Source organism: Rattus norvegicus, chromosome 20 (assembly GCF_036323735.1).
Source record: "Rattus norvegicus strain BN/NHsdMcwi chromosome 20, GRCr8, whole genome shotgun sequence".
Taxonomy (NCBI): domain Eukaryota; kingdom Metazoa; phylum Chordata; class Mammalia; order Rodentia; family Muridae; genus Rattus; species Rattus norvegicus.
This window is the reverse complement of record NC_086038.1, coordinates 4,492,100-4,512,596: the sequence shown is the minus strand read 5'-3', so window position 1 is coordinate 4,512,596 and position 20,497 is coordinate 4,492,100. Positions and strand designations below refer to the sequence as shown.

The 20,497-nt window shown below is 47.7% G+C and overlaps 1 protein-coding gene across 1 annotated transcript; it reads left to right on the top strand.

The window, feature by feature from the left end:
• Positions 1–6,664: 6,664 nt before the first annotated feature.
• Btnl2 (butyrophilin-like 2) lies at positions 6,665–20,497 on the top strand. Its single transcript, NM_053815.2, has 9 exons — positions 6,665–6,910; positions 8,104–8,187; positions 9,782–10,129; positions 12,509–12,790; positions 14,246–14,266; positions 14,761–15,108; positions 16,692–16,970; positions 17,828–17,923; positions 19,674–20,497. Exons 2-9 carry the CDS (start codon positions 8,109–8,111, stop codon positions 19,760–19,762), a joined length of 1,542 nt encoding a protein of 513 aa, NP_446267.1. The 5' UTR covers positions 6,665–6,910; positions 8,104–8,108; the 3' UTR covers positions 19,763–20,497.

Below are 20,497 nucleotides of genomic sequence, written 5' to 3'. Positions count from 1 at the left end.
CTGGTCAACTTTAACTTGTGATTTCCATCAGGCCTAGTGAGGCACAGTTACAGGGCACCAGCAAGCCTGGTTTCTTCTATTTTTTTTTTCGATCAGTGTATGTGTTTTTAAGTTCGCAGAGAATTGTGGCTATTGAGGAGTGAGCTCCTTTCACAATTTCCTCCTGAGGAAGTCTGTTGATGGCGCGTGGGAAAAGCTATTGGTTTCAGCTGTTGGTTGGTTTTGTGTCCTACCGCATCGCTGAGTTGACCAGTTATGGGGGTGTTTAGGCGGGGTCATTTCCAGGCTCTCCTATTTGCAGAATGAAATTAGACCGAGGCACGCTTTATTAAGTCCACCTGCACACACGAAACTAAACGGCTCCCATTTATTCCCCATTCCGGTGACATTGGTTTAATAAAGGAAATATTGTCTCTGAGACGTAATTTCCCTTTCTCCCTGTTTACTGCTTTCTTTGTTCTCTATGTACTTACTGGTAACCGTCATCCCAATATTGAACAGACGGAGTCCCAATACTTCAACCTCCTTCCCCCACAGTCCTAAATGAAGCATGAGCTACCCTCAGCCTTTCAATCCCCACGGAGACCTCCCTGATGCTCTCTACCCCTCCTCTGAAGCCTCCGGAGTATTCCCCCCCACCCCCGAGTTATCTATCGTAACATTTCAGCTATCTCTGAGAGAAGAACTGATCATTTTTTTGAGGTGTGCTTTAACAGTGCCTGGCAAGGAAACATGGCAGCAGCTTTGAGATTAACGAAGGAGCCTCTCCCCGTCGCTCCATCTTCCCAGTCCCCAACAAAGCTTTTGGTCCTGTGATTCCTCTGGGGTCCTTGGGAGACTTGACTTAGCTGGTGACAGTAGCTGATTATTTTTTGCTCCTTCCTCCATCCCCCAGGCTCTGAATTGAGCTTGCTATGAAATACAAAAATCGTAATTTGATAGAATTGTGGACTGAGTGATATTAGTGACGCTTCGGAGTAGGGTTCTTAGACCTTACCCAAATCGTGCCACCTTGAAACACTAGCATCTTGTCTTGACAAATCCGCCACCTACTGGTCACTCGTGGAACTTCAACTCTGAGTTCCATTTCGCAGAGAGAGAGAGAGAGAGAGAGAGAGAGAGAGAGAGAGAGCACGCCATGGGGCTTGGTGGATCTTGGGAAGGGACCCAAGAAGAATGGAATGGGTTTCAGGGGTACAAATGCTGGGACTAGTACCCAGTAAGCTTGATTTTTATTTTTTCCCTCAACACTAGGATGCGACTATTATTCCCAGCGTGGCATGAACCCAAACGTCTGAAGAGTTGAAGGTCCCACTTCCCCGGTTTTTTTCCTCTGGGAGAGCATCTTCTTCACATAGGGCAAGCAGCAAGCAGCTTTGAGAGAGAGGATTGGCTGATTCCCGTTAGGCAATATCCCAACCTGAAGTCCAGGGTCAGTGGAAGAGGACAAATAGCCTGACTGAGCCTGACTGGGACAAGTCAAAAACCCTGAGCTCCCGGAGCCTCTTAACTCACAGAATGGTGTGTCCAAAAATTACAAGAATTTGGGCAGGAGTTTGTATTTGTAGGAACGGGATAAGTATTGGTTTGGAGTCTAGTTTTCTGTGATCCTAGAGAGTTTAGAGGATTGGGGTCCACCCTGTGATCCCCTCGATCCCCACTTGAAGCTCCTCGCTTGAATCTGCAGCAAAGTCAATTTTATCACTTTCAGGAAACGATAACCAGTGAGTGATTCAGACTTGAAAATTCCCATAAAGTCAATTTGAAAGTAAATTAAGATTTTTAAGGGAAAAATCAAGCATTCAGAGGATCTGGTTTGTCAGAACATTTTTGGATTTTAGGACCGTGATAAAACTGACTGATAGTCTCTGAGCAGAGCACCACAAAGACCCTGAAAGTGGCAGCAGGCCTCCCTCTCCTTCCCTGCCCCAGACTAAGACCACCAAGGTAAAACGATCCACAGGAGCTGTCCAAGATGGCGGCTCCTGTTAAAATGGCGGCTCCACGACATCTCAGCCTGCAGCCATCACGGGGAGCTGTCCACAGTGGTGCATTTCCTTCCCTGCCTCTGTGGGAACTGATCTTCAGGAGCTGTTCACAGTGGCGACACCTTTCCTGCCTCAGCCTACTGCATCATGAGGAGCTGTCCACAGTGATGACGTCTTCTTTCCTGCCTCAGCCTACAGCCTGCTGAAGGATCTGTTCCACAGGAGCTGTCCACAGTGACAGCACCTCCTCTCCAGTCCCTCCTCAGCAGACTCAGAGATGGCACCTCAGCATACACCGGCTGCATCCAGGAAGAATTTTTCCACCATAACCTATGGATCTGATGCATGGAAAAAAGTCACCAATCCCTGGGCAGGAAAACCCACTAATCCCTGAGCTTCCCACAAAAACCCACCAATCCCTGGGCAGGAAACCAACAAATCCCTGAACAGGAAAACCCACCATTCCCTGAACTCTCCCAACCCCCTAATCTCTGGACTTAAAATCCTACCAATCCTCACTCTGGAAATCTCTGTCCTAGAAGCTCCCCCACTACCCCTAGAAATCCTATATAAGCACTTCCCTTTTGTTTAGTTCTCTGCAGTTCTGCTGCCAGGAGCAGAGGGCAGCCATCCCTGGATCCTCCACACTCTGGATCCTGCAAGAAATCTCATGAATTTCTTGCCTGATGTGACTCTCATCAGAAGAAGCCAAGAAGAAAAGAAGCAATAAAGAGAAGAAGCTAAGAGAAGGAGTGGGGGCTGAGGCTCCCACGCTCCTCAGCTCCTGGGGAGACCCTCCCCTGGGACCTGCAATGCCTCTGCTGAGGAGGCTTCCTCTCAGAGCTGTGTGATTCCTGGGCTTCCATGTCTCAGGATGCCCTTCCATTGGGACGCTGTCCCACCTCAGGGCTACGTGGTTCTTGATCCTCCGTGCCTCAGGATGTCCTTCTACTGGGACACTTTCTCCCCTCAGAGCTGTGTGGTCCCTGGGCTTCCAAGTCCCAGGATACTCTCCCATCCAAGCAGAAGCACTTACACTGACAACACAAAGAGTTCTGTAGGTGACAGACTGATGTCAGAGCTAAGGGCTGCCCAGTCTGCAACTGAAACATCTGGAAGTGTCAAGCATCACTGACCACACACACACACACACACACACACACACACACACACACACACCACTGCTTCCTCTCTATCTTTCCTTTTTCTTTCCTTTCTCTTTCCCCCTCTCTATATCCCTTCCCTTCCTCTTGCCCTCTCCCTGCCCCCAACTACTGCTTTCTTTAGACTTTTAGCGATCTTTCATTCTAAGGGACTTCAAGTGGTAAATCTCTGCTGAAAGGTCTTTCTATGAAAGAAAGATTGGCCGTGATTTCCTGGGTTGCACAGGTGCTCTGCTCCTGTGATGTCATAGCTGTTCTTTTCCTATGATGTCACAGCTACTCTGTTTCTGTGATGTTATGACTTCTCTGCTCCTGTGATGTCATGGCTGCTCTGCTCCTGTGATGTCATGTCTTCTCTGCTCCTGTGATGTCATGGCTGCTCTGCTCCTGCCATATCATGGAAGCTCTGCTCCTGTGAATGCTTGCTCAGCCCACCCTCCCTTTTCACTCTTGTGCAACTCAGGACCCAGTCCATGAAATAATGAGGCCTCTCACATTCAGAGCTGAGTTTTCCCACCTCTGCTAACCTAAGATATCCCCCACAGACCAACCCCCATCTATCCAATCCTTTCTGGAGAGTTGAAATGGAAACTTAAGGGTTCTTTGGAAAGTCAGATGTGTTAGATGATGTTCTGCTAGGGCAAACATGTGAAGGAATGTTTCACTGAAGCAGACACAGGTGAAAGGATGCTGTGCTAAAGCAAGCGGGTGAAAGGCGCGTCATGAAGGATTCTTTGCTAACAACACGCATGTGTTGGTCCACCTCACACTGCGTAGCTGAGCTGCATTTGTCAGGACTCCATAGAGAGAAATGCACCAAAAAACTTGTGGTGGTGTGCTACAGTTTCTTGCTACTTCCTCGGACTGGGCTGATTGGCAGAGCGATGTCACCTGAGACAGATGCACGTGCTGAGGCAAGACCTGTGGAGGACACGTGATGTTTGGAGGAGTATAAATAGGACTTGACAGGCAGGAGAGGAGGCTGAACTTGGCTTGCTTATAGAACTAGCTGTGCAACGTTTATTAGTCTCTTGTCTTCACTCCAGGTCCCTCCTGCTGACTTGTGCTGAGGCTGAAGCCTGGCTGTCTCTGCTAGGTAGCGCCACATGTTTGCTATCCCAACTCTATGGAACTGCTGGTGTATCCATGCAGTGTTTGTGAGTGGGTCGAGCTGCCACTGCTAACCTGCGCCTGACAACACGGATAGGATTTGCTCCAAAGAGCCATTTCTAAACAGATCCACTTCCTCCATATCCTTTCTTTTCTATTATCCCTGGTGGGTGATGGGGTAGAATGGAGGCTAATACATCATTAAACGTAGGCTTTGAAAAAAAATTAAAGTTACAGGGAGTCCCTTCTCAGGAGATTTTACATTGAGTCAGGGTGACCACTAAAACTAAGCATTACAAAGCCAGGAGATGGTGGGGCATAGCTTTCACCCCAGCATCGTGAAGGCAGTAGCAAGTGGATCTGTGGGTTGAAGGTCAGCCTGGTCTACAGAGTGAGTTCCACGACAGCCAGGGCTACACAGAGAAACTCTGTCTCAAACAAAGACCAAAAAATAAAACAAACAAACAAACAAACAAAAATAACTGATACAGACAGGGAACAACCCTTCTATTCTGAGGAAGAAATAGCTCTCGTATCCTTCAGCTCAATCTCAATATCTAATCCTTTGCTCCTTCCTTTAACTGCCCATCCTGCACTGTGGGACCTCATCTAGACCCACTGCCTACATCAAGACTAGTAGCTTCAAGCTAGATGGCCCAGGATTAGCTAATCATTCATCTTTACAGGGAAAGAATTGGGGAGATGCACCTCAAACTGAGTGTGGTGCCTGGCACGCTGTGGTGTTACACTGTTTCAGTGAAGAACTTTCCTGCTTTGATGTTACACTGCTACAGTGAAGGACAGTCACACTCTGGTGTTACACTGTTACAGTGAAGGACAGTCACACTCTGGTGTTACACTGTTACAGTGAAGGACAGTCACACTCTGGTGTTACACTGTTACAGTGAAGGACAGTCACACTTTGATGTTACACTGCTACAGTGAAGGACAGTCACACTCTGGCGTTACACTGCTACAGTGAAGGACAGTCACACTCTGGTGTTACACTGTTACAGTGAAGGACAGTCACACTCTGGTGTTACACTGTTACAGTGAAGGACAGTCACACTCTGGTGTTACACTGTTACAGTGAAGGACAGTCACACTTTGATGTTACACTGTTACAGTGAAGGACAGTCACACTTTGATGTTACACTGTTACAGTGAAGGACAGTCACACTTTGGTGTTACACTGTTACAGTGAAGGACAGTCACATTTTGGTGTTACATTGTTACAGTAAAAGACAGTCACACTTTGGTGTTACACTGTTACAGTGAAGGACAGTCACACTTTGATGTTACACTGTTACAGTGAAGGACAGTCACACTCTGGTGTTACACTGTTACAGTGAAGGACATTCGTGCTTTGATGTTACACTGTTACAGTGAAGGACAGTCACACTTTGGTGTTACACTGTTACAGTGAAGGACAGTCACATTTTGGTGTTACATTGTTACAGTAAAAGACAGTCACACTTTGGTGTTACACTGTTACAGTGAAGGACAGTCACACTTTGATGTTACACTGTTACAGTGAAGGACAGTCACACTCTGGTGTTACACTGTTACAGTGAAGGACATTCGTGCTTTGGTGTTACACTGTTACAGTGAAGGACAGTCACACTCTGGTGTTACACTGTTACAGTGAAGGACAGTCACACTTTGGTGTTACACTGTTACAGTGAAGGACATTCGTGCTTTGGTGTTACACTGTTACAGTGAAGGACAGTCACACTCTGGTGTTACACTGTTACAGTGAAGAACGTTCTTCCAAATGAGCTAAACACTGCTCCACCCAGCTCTTAAAAGTAGATCTAGAGACCCCTCAATAATGTCAGAGAGAATTTAGGGGAGCCCCAAGGAAGGGCTGAAGAAAGGGGTACACAGAACAGGGGTGCCCAAGGCCCTCCATTGTACCCACCCACTATGTCACAACGCTTATTACAGTTCTTGGTGAAGCATTTGTTTTCCAGTAAAAGAGAAAGAATAAAACAAAAACACAAAGGCACCTTGGCCTGATGCTCCGGTCTGGGAGAAGGAATGATCCCTCCTAGTCTTGATTTTCTCCTCAGTAGGTGAAGGTTGAGTATCTGATAGACAGACATGCTATGCACTCTGAAGCCCCACAGACTCCGTGTTGGGAGGGAGCTTGGCCCTAGGTGGGGAATCATAGCTATTCAGCAAGCTGGAGGGCAGGATGAAGTAGCCATGATGTAGGTCACTACCAGATGCCAAGTCACCTACCTGCTGGACAGGGTGTGGAGCAGGAGCCAGCCTGAGTGCCGGCATTCTGAAGAGATAAGTGTCAACATTATAACTGCCTAGAAGGCTAGATGAGTCACAACAGAGTCCAGTCAAAGTCCACCTGCCTTCTGAGTTTCACTTTTAAGTATATCACAATGAGTGGGAGGTGAATGTGCTGTTCTGACTGGAGCCTCATTTTAGAGTGATCCTCAGGGACTTGACTCTGCCTCCAAGTTGACAACATTCAAATCTTGGTTCACCCAAGCCAGAGACGCTTCCACTTTCCTTGGCTGCTCCATCTCCAGTGCTCTCCCGTCTTTAGACACCTGCTATGTGATTGAAGGACACACCTGTGGCTGAGTGCGACCAAGAGCCTCCATTTCACCCTAGGGGAGAGAGCGACAGGTGAGTGGCTTGGAGAGTTTCTCATGAAGGACGAACACGGGAGCGGGGACGGGGAGGAGTCAACTATGAGGAGGAAGTAGGTAGGGCCTACGCACAGCCAACATCCTGTCAGGAAATGGCTCTTACTTCTTGTTGATCTCCACTGTGCATTTTTTTAAAAGAGAGTGGTGTTTGAGACAGGCTCACACTCAATAGCTGACTTCCAACACATGGCAATCCTCCTGCCTCAGCCTTTTGGGTGCTGAGATTATAGTGAGCTACCACAGCAAGCTGAATTTTTCTCCTTTTAACGTCATTGTCTCTTTAGCTCGGGACTGCTTTTCTTTCCAATCAAAAAAACTTTCTTCAGCTCAGGTTGGCTTCAAACTGGACATCCTCCTGCCTCATCCTCTTCAGTATTTGCCTCCTGGTGTATGGAATTTCAACCTCAGGATTCACAAGAGGTAGAAGAAGGAATTCAAGGCCATCCTTGGCTACATAGTAAGTTAGAAGCCAGCTGGACTAAGAGAGACCTTAGAAAGGAGGAGCCTTAGGGATAATGTATAGTGTAACCCCATAGGGAGAGCTCAGATGTGAGTGAGTCAGCTGTGATCAATAACCTCAAAGAACAGGGCCAGACCATGATCTGATATGACGGGTTTGGTGCTGGTTGTTTATTAAGATAGTATAGCCAGCAGACGTCCCAGTTAGCTTGCTATTGCTGTGATTAAAAAAAAACAAAACAAAAACAAACAAACAAACAAAAACCATCAGGACCAAAAGCAACCCGGGAAAGAAATCATTAATTTCACCTTATAGCTTGCAGGCCACTATGAAAGGAAATCAGGGTAGGAACTCAAACAAGAACCTGGAGGCAGGCACTGAAGCAGAGACCATGGAGCAACACCGCTTCCTGCCTTGCCCTCTACGGCTTGCTCAGCTTGCCTTTTTATATCATGCAAGCCCACCTGCCTAGGGGTGGCACCGCCCACAGTGGGCTGGGTCCTCCCCCATCAATCATTAATCAGGACCCCCCCCCCCAATTTACCCATAAGCCAATCTGGAGGCAATTCGTCAGTTGAGGATCCCTTTTGTCAGATGACTCTAGCTTGTGTCAAGTTAACAAAACAAAAACAAAAACAAAACAAAAAAACAACGCAGAAACTGCAGGGCATGGTGGGTAATCACAGCTGCACCTTCTGTGTTTGCTCCAGGCAGGATGGTGGATTTCCCAGGCTACAGTCTATCTGGCGTAGCTGCCTCCTTCCTCTTCGTTCTGCTGACTATGAAGCACCCAGGTAGGGTCCCTTCCTCCCTCACTGCCATGCCGTGCGGATCTAAAATGCACAGTCTCAAAACCCAACCAGGTCACCTGGAAAGCACGTTGGAATCAGTAGCTGGAGCGCGCGCAGTTTTCATCCAATACTCGAACTCTGTGGGCAAGATGGCGCACGTAAATCCCACCAATGAAAGACACAAGATCTCTGTCTAAGTTCTGGAGAAGATTTTTGAGCAGTATTTATTTTTATTTCATCCTAAATCTGAGTTAAATAAGAGTATTTTATGACTACTTTTATTTTATTAGCTTTTAATGTTACATTTATGTGTATGTGGGTGGGGCAAGCGCATGTACAAGGTATGGGGGTGGGTGTGCACGCTGCAGCTTGTGTATGGGGGTCAGAAAACTATTCACTTTAGCTGGTTCTCCTTTCCCACCATGTGGATCCTGGAACTTGAACTCCTGTTCTTCAGGCTTGGTTGCAAGTGGTTTTCCCTGCTAAGCTTCCACTCTCTCCTCCTCTCTACATGGGATATTGAGCCTACCCAGGCTGGCCTCTAACCTCACCAAGATGACCTAGCCACAATGACCTTGAACTCCTGATCCTTCCTGCCTTCACCTCCCCAGTTCTGGGACAGCCAAGGAAGAATGGGTGTCTGTGACATGAAAGTCTCAGGCATCGCAGCCTACAGAATTATCAAACATATCTTTGATTTTCAGATATCAAAGAACATGACTTAAAATTTGATCAGAAGACTCAAACTTTCCAGGCAAGCCTTGTCTCTAACCCACTATGAGACACTTTTGTAAAACTCACATTTGCTATTTATGGGACCTTTGCCTTCTCCAGAAGGAAAGAAAACAAAAACAAACAAACAAAAAAAAGCAAAAAACAAACAAACAAACAAACAAAAAACCAACCAAACAAACAAACAAAAAACCCAAAATCAGCTCCTTCCCTGGAATGAATGACCCTGGGAGATAGAAGAATCCAGAGGCATAACTGTTTACCTAAACTCAAAATGACTCCAGAATTAAAATGAAGTCCCCATGGAAACATCAGCCCACATACTAATTTATTTGGGAATGGACCCCAGAGATGTGGTGGCTTTGCTATATTAAAGATGGGTGGTTTAAGCCTGCAAATCACAGGGCTGGAGAGGTGGCTCCGTTGAGAGTACTGAGTCTTCCAGAGACCCGAGTTCAGTTCCCAGCACCTACTACCGATGGCTCACAACCACTTGTAAGCCAGCTTCAGGCTGATCCTCTCTTCTGATCCTCCCACACATGTGCGTGCCCACACAAACACGCATAATTTAAAATAAAACACTTTAAAGAAAAAAAATCCAGAACCCAAAAGCTCATGAACCACAGAATTGCGACAACCACAAGGCTGGTGACACACATTCACGTTCAAACTTTTAAACTTTAGAACACATACCGTTTAATTTTTTTTAACCAGAAAATGTACACGCTTCCGTGTTTTAATTCTCGGAAACATAGACATTAAATCCCCCGCTGCTTTCTGTTAACAAGTTCCAGCATCTTGGCTACTCAGAGCAAGCATCCTGGTCCTCCGGCTTGAGTCTGTCCCCTCTTTCACTGTTCTGCAGATGACTTCAGAGTGGTCGGTCCTGCCCTCCCTATCCTGGCCAATGTTGGAGAAGACGCACTGCTAACGTGTCGGCTTCTCCCCAAGAGGACAACAGCACGCATGGAGGTGAGGTGGTACCGCTCCGACCCTGACACGCCTGTGATGCTGTACCGGGATGGAGCTGAGGTGCCTGGGCTAGCGATGGAGGGCTACAGAGGCCGGGTAGAGTGGATGGAGGACAGCACTGAAGAGGGGAGTGTGGCTCTGAAGATTCGACAGGTGCAGCCAGGTGACGATGGCCAGTACTGGTGCCGCATCCAGGAGGGAGACTACTGGAGAGAGGCAAGTGTGCTACTCCAAGTGGCAGGTGAGCATTGGCCCAGGCCTCGGGGGCACAGGGGTACAGAGGCATAGGGGCACAGGGGAGCACAAGGGGGCATCCACTTACCTGTGGGAACTGTATCACCCTTTGCGAAATTCCTTTTCAACCACCAAAGAAAGACATATTCTCTCTCTCTCTCTCTCTCTCTCTCTCTCTCTCTCTCTCTCTTTCTCTCTCTCTCTGTCTCTCTCTTTAAAAAAAAGGAATTATTTGCCTTTACCGTGTGTGTGTGGGTATCCTGCCTGGCTGTGTGTCTGTGCACAATGTATGTGCTCAGTGCCCATGGAGGCCAGAAGAGGGTCAGATCCCCTGGAACTGGAGTTACAGATGGCTGCGAACTATCACATGGCTGCTGGGAACCAAATCCAGGTCCTCCAGAAGAGCGGACAGTGCTCTTAACCACTGAGCCATCTCCCCAGTCCCTCCTCTTCATTTTTAAAAATTATTTCTTTGAGAATCTCATACAATGTATTTTGATCATATCCTTCCCCTCCCCCACCCATCCCAACTCCACCCCTTTCTCCACCCTTACAATCATGGTTTCCCCTCCTCTTCTCTTTCTTCTATCCAGTATGAGTTGTGCTGTCCACACATTCGAGTGGGTGAACATCTGCTGAGCTTGCTCAACCTACAAGGGGCTGCACCCCTTAAGGAAAATTGACTTCCTGCTTCCAGCCCATCCCCCGCTCCCAGCAGCTATCAGTCACCAATATCTTGTCATCTGGGCGTGGGATCCATGCCCAGCTCCCCTGTATGCTGGGATATTGTCTGGTTTGAGGTCTTGTGCACGCTGTCAGAACCGCCCTAGTTGCAGAAGGAGAGGTGGGGCAAATCCAGTTGGTTCACCAGGGAATGAATGATTGTCTGGGGACACTGGCCTCTCTGGCCAATGCGGTTCTTTCTTTGAAAACTCCTTTAGCATGTGCTCTATGTGCAAAGTGATGGGTCCCGTGACACTTTCATTCCGTTTATCATGGCCTTCGATCATTTTACCCATACCTTCTCCTGTCGCCTCCCATCATCCCCTTCTGCTTCACACCGTGGTCTCCAGTCCCATCCGCTTCCCGTGGATGAGTTACTTTAATTCTTTCGGAGTGATAAAGCGGGTGCTAGAGAGACGGCTCAGCAGTTAAGAGCCCACGTTGCTCTTTCAGAGGACCCAGGTTTGATTCCTGCCACCCACACCGCAGCTCACACCATCTGCAACTCCAATTCCAGAGGAGTCAATGTCGTTTTTGGACTCCATGTGTGGGCACGAGGTACACACATGAGGCAGATGCACGCACAAAACACCCACGCACATAAAATAAAATTTAGCACCCCACTTGATATCATCTCGCTGTCCACTTATCTGTGAATGGATACCCAGGCTGATCCTACCACATTGGCATTGGGAAGCACTGGGAAGGGGTCTTTCTTCAATGAATCAATGTGAGCTTAATTCTCCTTGGGTGGAGCAATGAGTGTTATACATCGGTTCTGATTTTAAGGGTCTGTTTGTTTGTTGTTTGGGGTTTTTTTTTGAGAAACAACCACACAAAACTTTTTTTTCTTGACACTTGTAACTGTAATTGTTCCCATTACTACGTTCAGTTGGTTCAATGGATGTGAGAATCTGTGTGTTTCTGAGCTGCAGGTGGAGCTGGACAGTGACTCACGCCACACTCGGGGACACTGAAAATTAAGTCAAGTGTTTCCTGTGGGTGCAAGTGAAAGGCTTCCTCGTCTGTCTTCCCCGCCAGTGATATAAACAGTTGTAACGTTAAAAAGAAAAAGACACTCCGTGGTTTATACAAATTAGTCTAAAATAGATTTCCCCACTAGAGAAGAGGTACAGTACTTTCCCGACCATTTTACTGCATACCAGAATTGCAACTGCCCACGGAATCTAACAAACCGTAGAAGAAATGAAAACAGCCTATGAATGTGTTGTCCGAGTTAATAATAAATGTCTCATTTACACTAGAGTTCTGCTGTCACCCAAAATGGCAGACATGGGGTGCTTTCGTACGGGGAACACGAGAAGCAAAGTTGAGGGCACAGAGGTTATCAAGAATAAATTACACCACTTCTTCGGAAGTACCAGAGTCACGAAACAAACGGAGTCACGTTTCCCACCTCCCCCTCTCTCCGTCTGAGTCTGAAGAAAAGTATGGTCAGATGTGAACTTTTACAGATATAAACAATCAGACCTCGGTTTGAGTGAGAAGGAACTCTGGTGACATTGTCTGGTTCTCAGACCCTGGGCTCCCACCTCCTCCCTATGAAGGACCATCCCTGGTCTTGGTTCCATCTGTGGGCTCTGGGGTTCAAGGATATGCTCTCTGTCGCTCTCCTTCTCACTCTCCCTCTCCCCCCCTCTAGCTCTAGGATCCTCCCCAAACATCCATGTGGAGGGGCCCGGAGAAGAAGGGGTCCAGCTCGTGTGCACGTCCCGAGGCTGGTTCCCTGAGCCGGAGGTCTATTGGGAGGGCATCAGGGGAGAGAAGTTGATGAGTCTCTCTGAGAACCATGTGTACGGTGAAGATGGGCTGTTCTCTGTGGAAGACACACTGGTGGTCAGGAACGACAGTGTAGAGACGATTTCCTGCTTCATCTACAATCGTGGCCTCAGAGAGCCCCAAGAGGCCACCATTGCCCTTCCAGGTCAGTATTCTGGCTTGGGCACCACGGACCTCGGGTTCCAGGGAAACCAAGGACCTTGGGTTCTGGGCACTGCTCAGTAGTAACTCTTACTCCTCTTTAATCGTATCTAGATAATATGTTAAAATTTATAAACATTCACAGTATCTCGGTAACTTTCACGCTCAGCGTTTAACTCCACTGTGTTGATTTCACCTCACAGATATTCAACACATTGGAAATATAATAAAATTACTCCTTTAACTGAGACATTTTGCTGTGCTGGGCCAGTTGCTTCTAGGAACCAATCATGTGCTTAGTCTGGGTGGGATGGTTTGTTTGACAGCTTCTTGTTATAGTCTTGTCAATAAGTAGTAACAAAACAATAATCAAAACTCACAATACAATAGTGACGGGTGTGTTTCCTATGTCGTTAGAAGTTAGAGTAGAGGAGGAGGGTAGCACTTCATGATTCTAAGAGCCCAGAAGGCCCTTGTGCTCAATGATAAAGCTCCATTTACCATCTAATATCTATCACCTACATATCTAATCTATCAGTCATTTATCTGCTGTTTGTCCATCTACCAACCATTTATCAGTTATCCATCATTTATCTATCTTTGTGTGTCTAATCCACTATCTAGACATCACATATCTACCAACCAACATCATCTATCTAGTCACCTGTCATTGATCAGTCCTCTATCTTGAACATATCATCAATCAATCACCTGTCTTTCCAAATACCTACCATCTACCTGTCATCCATCCATCCATCCATCCATCCATCCATCCATCCATCCATCCACCTATCCATACATCCAATTATCTCCCATCTATCTGTCTCTCTATCTCTCTGTCTTATCTATCTGAAATAGACTTCTTGTGAGACAGTCTCGGTCTATACTCCAGGCTGGTCTCGAACCGACTGCAGCCCTCCTGACTGAGGCCCCCAAGGGTTGTTACTATGTTACTACAGGCAGGGACCAATGTGCTGAGCTAGACATTGTTATTAATGTGATGAGTATTGTCTTTAAACATCTTCAATTGAGACTTTTAGGTCACTGTGTTTGGATGTGTTGCTGATGTAAGCAAAGGGTGCATTAAAGAGTTAAAAGTTAAATGTGCTAATGTTAATTCAGTGCCACACAGTTTTAATTTCTAAGTAATACTTGTTTATGACCACATATTCCATACTTAGCCCTCATTTATTAAAAACAATACATGTATATTACTAGCGCTCAATACCAGCAGAAACAAACCGAATTGACGGTGGTAGAACTCACGGCTTTCTGTTGCAAAAAAAGTAAGATCTGTATCACCGGGTGGGCCATGGGAAGAATGAATTTTCTGCTTTTTGTCCTTTTTAAGTAAATCGAGTTCTTGAAAAAACAACATGAAGCTTACCTTTATTTCTGGAAAGTGTCTTTTCTCTCCTTTACCAAATTCCTTAAAATAGTTTTCTTTTTCCTTCTCCAGAGAAACTCCAGACAGAACTGGGTGAGTGGGACCTCCATGCATGCCCCTGCATGAGGACAGAGCCCGGAGAGCACCCGGGACACCTCATGATCCCCATGAGAGAGGGAGGAAGTGCGAAAGCACAGCCTCTGGAACCTCCTTCAGGGATTGACTAGGGGAAGGCTTTTCCAATTTCTGTCGCTACATGCCTACCTGGCACTCATTTTAGCCTGTGATCAGAGGGTAGCACAAACCGATTGTGTAAAGTCGGCCGGGTTAGAAATGATGGCATATTCATTTTATTCTGAGAGCTTTAGCAGTAAGACTTCCGTATTGGTGTGTAGCCTGGCCTTTCGTTAGTGTTTCCTTCAGACCGCTGTGCTCTTCTTTAAACTGCATGCAGAGACTGCAAGTCCCACCTTCCTCTAAGGAGGGTCCCTGAGCCTCATGCCTGCCCTGGGATGCTTGAGGGTTCTGAACCTCACAGGGTGTCCATGTTGGTTCATCCCTCACCCCTTGTCTGGTGTATTTAACAGCTTCCTCGAGGGTAATCGGACCTTCCCAAGCCATCCCTGTCCGAGTCGGAGAGACCATAGAATTAACTTGTCAGCTCTCACCTCAAACGGACGCTCAGAGCTTGGAGGTGAGGTGGCTCCGAGCCCGCTATTACCCTGTAGTCCACGTGTATACAAATGGGGCCCATGAGGCCGGAGAGCAGATGGCAGAATACAGAGGGAGGACTTCACTGGTGACTGACGCCATCCACGAAGGAAAACTGACCCTGCAGATCCACAACGCCAGAACTTCGGATGAGGGGCAGTACCGGTGCCTTTTTGGAAAAGATGGTGTCTACCAGGAGGCCCGTGTAGATGTGCAGGTGATGGGTAAGGATTACCAGGTGGATCTTATGGCCCCTCCAGCTTCCTAACACTGTGGCACGCTGGTTCCAGGGGGATTTCTCTGACACTCAAAATGTTCTCCGTGCTCATTCATTTTCAAGTTTATACTGAACTTTCGGATACACGGATTTGGGGTTTTTTAATAATTTATTTATTTATTTTTTTACTAATTCTCTGAAAATTTCAAACCATCTATTTTGGTCATATTCACCACCCAACTTCCCGTCCTCTTTATAGAAAGTTAATAAGCCATGAACTCCTTTTTTCTGTTGTCCACATACTCATGCATGTAGAGCCATCCACTGGAGCAAGGCCAACCTGCCAGGAGCCACATCCTTAAAGAGAACTGAGTCTCCCACCCCTGTCCATCCATCCATCCATCCACCCATCCATCCATCCATCAACTGTCCATAGCTCCTTAGCTAGGAGTGGGCTCGTGAGCCCCTCCCACTCCCAAGCTGGAGCGCTGACCAGCTTAATCTAGTGCAGGTCTTGCGTAGGCAACCACAGCCGCTGTGGTGCAGTGGTCCTGTCCTGTCCAGACACTGTCTCAGTACAGTGCCCATCCCCCAACCTCTGACTCCTACAATAGGTCTACTTCCTTCTTCCATGGTGGTCGCTTAGCCGTAGGGGGAGGGGACAACGACATAGACGTCTCATTTGTACCTGAGCCCTCCGTTCAATCTCTGAGCTTTGAGTAGCTGTGAGTTTCTGTCTTAACCACGTCCCACTGCAAGAGAAACTTCTCTGATGAGGTCTGAGGCCTGTGCTAATCTATGAGTACAAAGATAAAGAATTTGAAAGGCAGCTGGATACTATGTCCGTCTAGCAAACTATCAGTAGCAAGGTCTCTCCCTCGGGCTGCATGCTTCACCGCTGTGAGTTCTTGGTCAGACCGGCAGCACTAGGCATGTGTTTCCTGCTGTTGAAAATTTTAAGTGCAGAGCAATCAGGAAGGTGGGGCTCTCAAGCAGTCTGTAAAGTGACAGTCTGAGAATATTCCTGGTGATTTTACACAAACCTCATTATTTCACAGTGCTACTAAGATTCTGGGAAATGTGAAGTTTCCAGGAAGTGCAGGAATTCGAAGACTCAGCTAGGTCTACCGCAGGCACAGAATCTGTCAAGACTGACAATCTTGGTGTACTTGGAGGGCAGCAGACAAAAATCAGCCCTAGGAACAGCTCTCCAACGTCAGCAGACAGGAACAGGACATGCCCAGAGGGCCATCTGCTACAAGGCTAGCTGCCTCTGCTTTGGGAAGCCTCTCTTCATGTGTCTCATGTCTGATCAAAGTTACTTTGTTGTCAAGGTCAAGAAGGAAAAAGGAGTTGAGGTTACAAAAAAAAAAAAAAAGATTTGAAAATGTATTTTCTTTTAACTCCCAATCTATCCCAGAAGACTTTGCAACAAAAATAGAAAAACAGAACAAGAAACCTTGTAGCCAGTCTGAGCTCCCAAGGGAGGCCATTGGCCCAGAGCTCTGTCCTCACCTCTCCTTCTCCCAGAAGTTGCTGACCACACACAGGTGGGGAGGCTCCATTTGTTTTCTTGCTCTCTGTCCCCAGCGGTGGGTTCCACCCCACAGATCACCAGGGAGGTCTTGAAAGATGGAGGAACACAGCTGAGGTGTACGTCCGATGGGTGGTTCCCACGACCCCACGTGCAGTGGAGGGACAGAGACGGAAGGACCCTGCCATCGTTTTCTGAGGCCTTTCGGCAAGGAAGCCAGGAGCTGTTCCAGGTGGAGACTCTCCTGCTGGTCACAAATGGCTCCATGGTGAATGTGACCTGCTCCATCAGCCTCCCTCTGGGCGAGGAGAAAACTGCACGTTTTCCTCTCTCAGGTTGGTGACTGTGTACCTTCCTCCTCTGGTTTGGGAACCAAGTGTCAAATGGCTTGGGCTCTGTTTTTTTTCTTTGAGAGGTTTCATGTGTTCAGGCTCCCCTCGGACTTCTGATCCTCCTGCCTCTGCATCCCAGGTGCCGGGATTACGGTTGTGCACCCCACACTCAGCCTGCTGCTGCTGTTTCTTCTGCTCCCTCTTTCCTTCCCCCTCCTCCTTCCCTTCCTCTTCCTCCTCCTCCTCCTTTCCCTTCTTCCTCTTTTCTTCTTTTCCTCTTCCTACTTTAATTTATTCTCCATGGTGGGTATTTTTTTTAAATAAATCTTTTAAAAATAAATATCATCTCTTGCAAAGTTAGCCTATAGGTAACCTAAGGACAACATTTCTGAGTTTCTTGTCCCCCACCTCCTGCCCCTGTGTGTGTGTGTGTGTGTGTGTGTGTGTGTGTGTGTGTATGTGTGTATGGTGTGTGTGTGTGTGTGTCTCATTTTACTCTATCTACAAACTCCCCCTTGCTGTCAAAACACTTCTGACACTTTCCTTTCTCCTTGGTGTGGATTTTACTCTGCACTAAAAATTAATTTTCCTCAAATCCCTGTCAGTTATAGTCTGGGAGACTTTGTTTTACCACGGTAGTTACTCCAGTGATTCTGAGGCTGAGCGATGTAACACGGGAAGGAGAGAAGGAAATGGGGCGGGGCACCAGCAGACCTAAGTTTGCCTGCTTCCCTTGGCACCTGAGTAGCAGGAAGACTGAACCAGTGGCCCTGGAGAGACCCAACTCTCAGGCTGCTCACATAAGAAAAGCCATGGAGATGTTTTCCTCATCTCATGACCTACTGGGGTTTGCGTTTCAGACTCCAGGATAGCTTTGTTATGGATGACCCTGCCTGTCCTGGTGCTGCCTCTCGCCATGGCTGTCGACCTGATCAAGGTGAAACGGCGGACGAAAGGTGAGTGGGTGAACAGGACGGTGGACGGGCACCTAGTCATTCTTCAGCAGCCGATGAGGCCTGGCTTACATTCATGTCATCATCAAAGCCTAGCGCTGAGGGAGCTTAGAGTTTACAGATAAAACAGCAATGGGGTTAAAAGACACTAACTTTGGAGCCAGAGAGACAGCTCAGTGTTTGAAACATGAGGATCTGGATTTGCATAACCCTGGTCATTTCAGTCTCATCCAGCCTGCTGGGGAAGTACGAGATGCCGTGACCCCTCAGCATAGGAGGATCAGAGGAACCAGAAAGCACTTAGGAGGGAGCTGGAGAGATGGCAAGGGGGAGCTGAGTACTTGCTGCTCTTGCACAGGACCTGAGTTCCGTTTCCAGTGCATACCTAGTGGTTCACTGCCATCTGTAACTCAGGGACTTGGCACCTTCTTCTGGCCTCCACAAGCAGCAAACGTGCCGAGGTTCACAGATAGATATCCATGCAGGCAGAACATTCCTACACGTAAAATAATAAAAAAAAATACATTCTTTTAAAACAAGCTGGAGGAGGAGACAAAGGAAGGGCAGTGGGGAAGAATAACGAAGGGCAAGAGAATTCCGTGACACCTGTGTAAGAAAAGGCCACAGTGGAACCTGCCGCTACTTGGAGCTGGAGAGGTGGCTCAGGGGTTGAGAGCACTGGTTGCACTTGCAGAGGACCCAGGTTCCGTTCCCAGCACCCACATTGCCGCTCACAGCTGTCTGTGACTCCAGTTCCAGGAGAGTTGTGCAGCCTCAGGCTTCCTGTCCTGCCTTGACAATACCCAGCCATGACCCTACGTCCTCAACTGTTATCCCACCCCACCACCAAGGAGGAAATCTCCAATCCTCTAATGTTTCAGTCAAGTGAACTAAACCCTATCTGGTCCCCAACTTCCGGGGCTCCATCTCTCTGTCAGCCTACAAATTGTTCAAACAGTCCCATGCCCTTGGAAACTCAGAGCTCCCGTATCTTTAGTTTCCACAGAGCTGTCCCTCCGCTCCCAAGTGCTATCCTGTGTTCCTGCATGGACCAGGCCTTAGGCCATTCCCTCTCCCCCCAGGTTGTGGGCACAGCACTGTGTCCACTGCTGGTATCTTATGTGCCTGTCTTGGATGGACGATCCTTCTCACCAAAAAGGAAACAGGAGACTGAGGCAGAGTGTTGATGACAGTGAACCCAACCGTGGTGTTAGATGGGGTGGGGTGGGGGGTGGAGCGGGGGTAAGGGGGGCAGCTATTGATACAATGTTTTCCTTTGCCCTGAAAAGGAAGACAAGTCTGTCAGACAGCAAGACAGGACACTGGTAGGGACCCCCTTCAACCCCGAGGGCAAGAGAGATAACCGCACCCCCAAGCTCTTTCTTGACTGTTTCTGTAGTAGCAAAGCCTAATTTCCTGATTTAAAAAGCACTTCTCAGGGCAGAAAGTCTAGCGTTTATATTGTTTATTACTCACAGATGTCTCCTCTGTTTCCAGGACCCACAAACTTCTCTTCACTGCAAACTGTGTGGTCATTTTTTCTGCACCCAGTGATTTTCTTCTCTGCCCAATCCTATTGTGTATTTTTTCTAGGGGTCATGGGTCCCAGGGTCTGCTGGTATTCCACCTCAGTCCTACGCCCAGCCGGAAGCCCATGGACCCTGCTCTGTGTGACTCCAGTTGTCTGTGACTCCTTCCTCTCTCCTCATCCTTGACACTCTGTAATCCCCTCTTCCTCCATTTTACCTTCCAGACCAAAAACACAACGGCAATCGGGAAAATGACAGGAATGGTGAAAGCCAAAGGCGAAGGCTTTCCTCTGATGATGAGAGGCTCAGATAAAAATGTACCCCGAAAGCCCAGCGCACACCATCCTTCCTCTCATCTTTCCCCTCAATAAGCAGCTCTGCGCTGACATGGAGTGGTTTCACCTGCTGCTGACCAAAGGTTTTTCATGGACCCGGACCCATTCCTGATGGAGCTGACACCCACAGTCGGGGACGCCTAGACCTGAGCCAACCCAACATAGTCTTGGTCCCGCCCTCACAGTGATGGAATCTTCTCTGCCTTTGCCTCTTTCTGCTGCCCCTCAGGTGATGGTTCCTTGCCTGTGCATAGCAGCTTTCTCTCTTCACCTTCTGGGCTCACCATGAGGATGGAAGAATCTAGACCTGGGGAGAAATGTCGCTCATCTGAGACCCGGATGGGTTTTTCTAGAAACTCCCACTCCAGTAGCACCAGAGGGACAAAGCAGGTGGGAGGAGAGAGTGTTTTGCCTCTTTCCTCAAGAGAAAGGACTGTGAGTCACGGTTATGGAAGACCCAACACTTGCACTACAAATCAGGCCAGGGGTCATAGAAATAACTAAGGGGTTAAAAGCACTGCCTGCTCTTGCAGAGGACCCCAGTTCCATTCCCAGCACCCACATGGTAGGTCACGACCATCTATAACTCCAGTTCTAGGGGATCGGACACCCATTTTGACCGTCTAAGGGCACAGGCACACGCCTGGTACACAGACGTACATGTAGGCCAAACATCCATACATATAAGATATAAATGATTTTAAAAAAGAATT

Coding starts and splice junctions, on each gene's coding strand:
- Btnl2 (NM_053815.2), top strand. CDS start 8,109: ATGGTGGATTTCCCAGGCTACAGTCTATCTGGCGTAGCTGCCTCCTTC. Junction 10,130..12,508: donor TGTGCTACTCCAAGTGGCAG/GTGAGCATTGGC, acceptor CCCCCCCTCTAG/CTCTAGGATCCTCCCCAAAC. Junction 14,267..14,760: donor GAAACTCCAGACAGAACTGG/GTGAGTGGGACC, acceptor TGTATTTAACAG/CTTCCTCGAGGGTAATCGGA.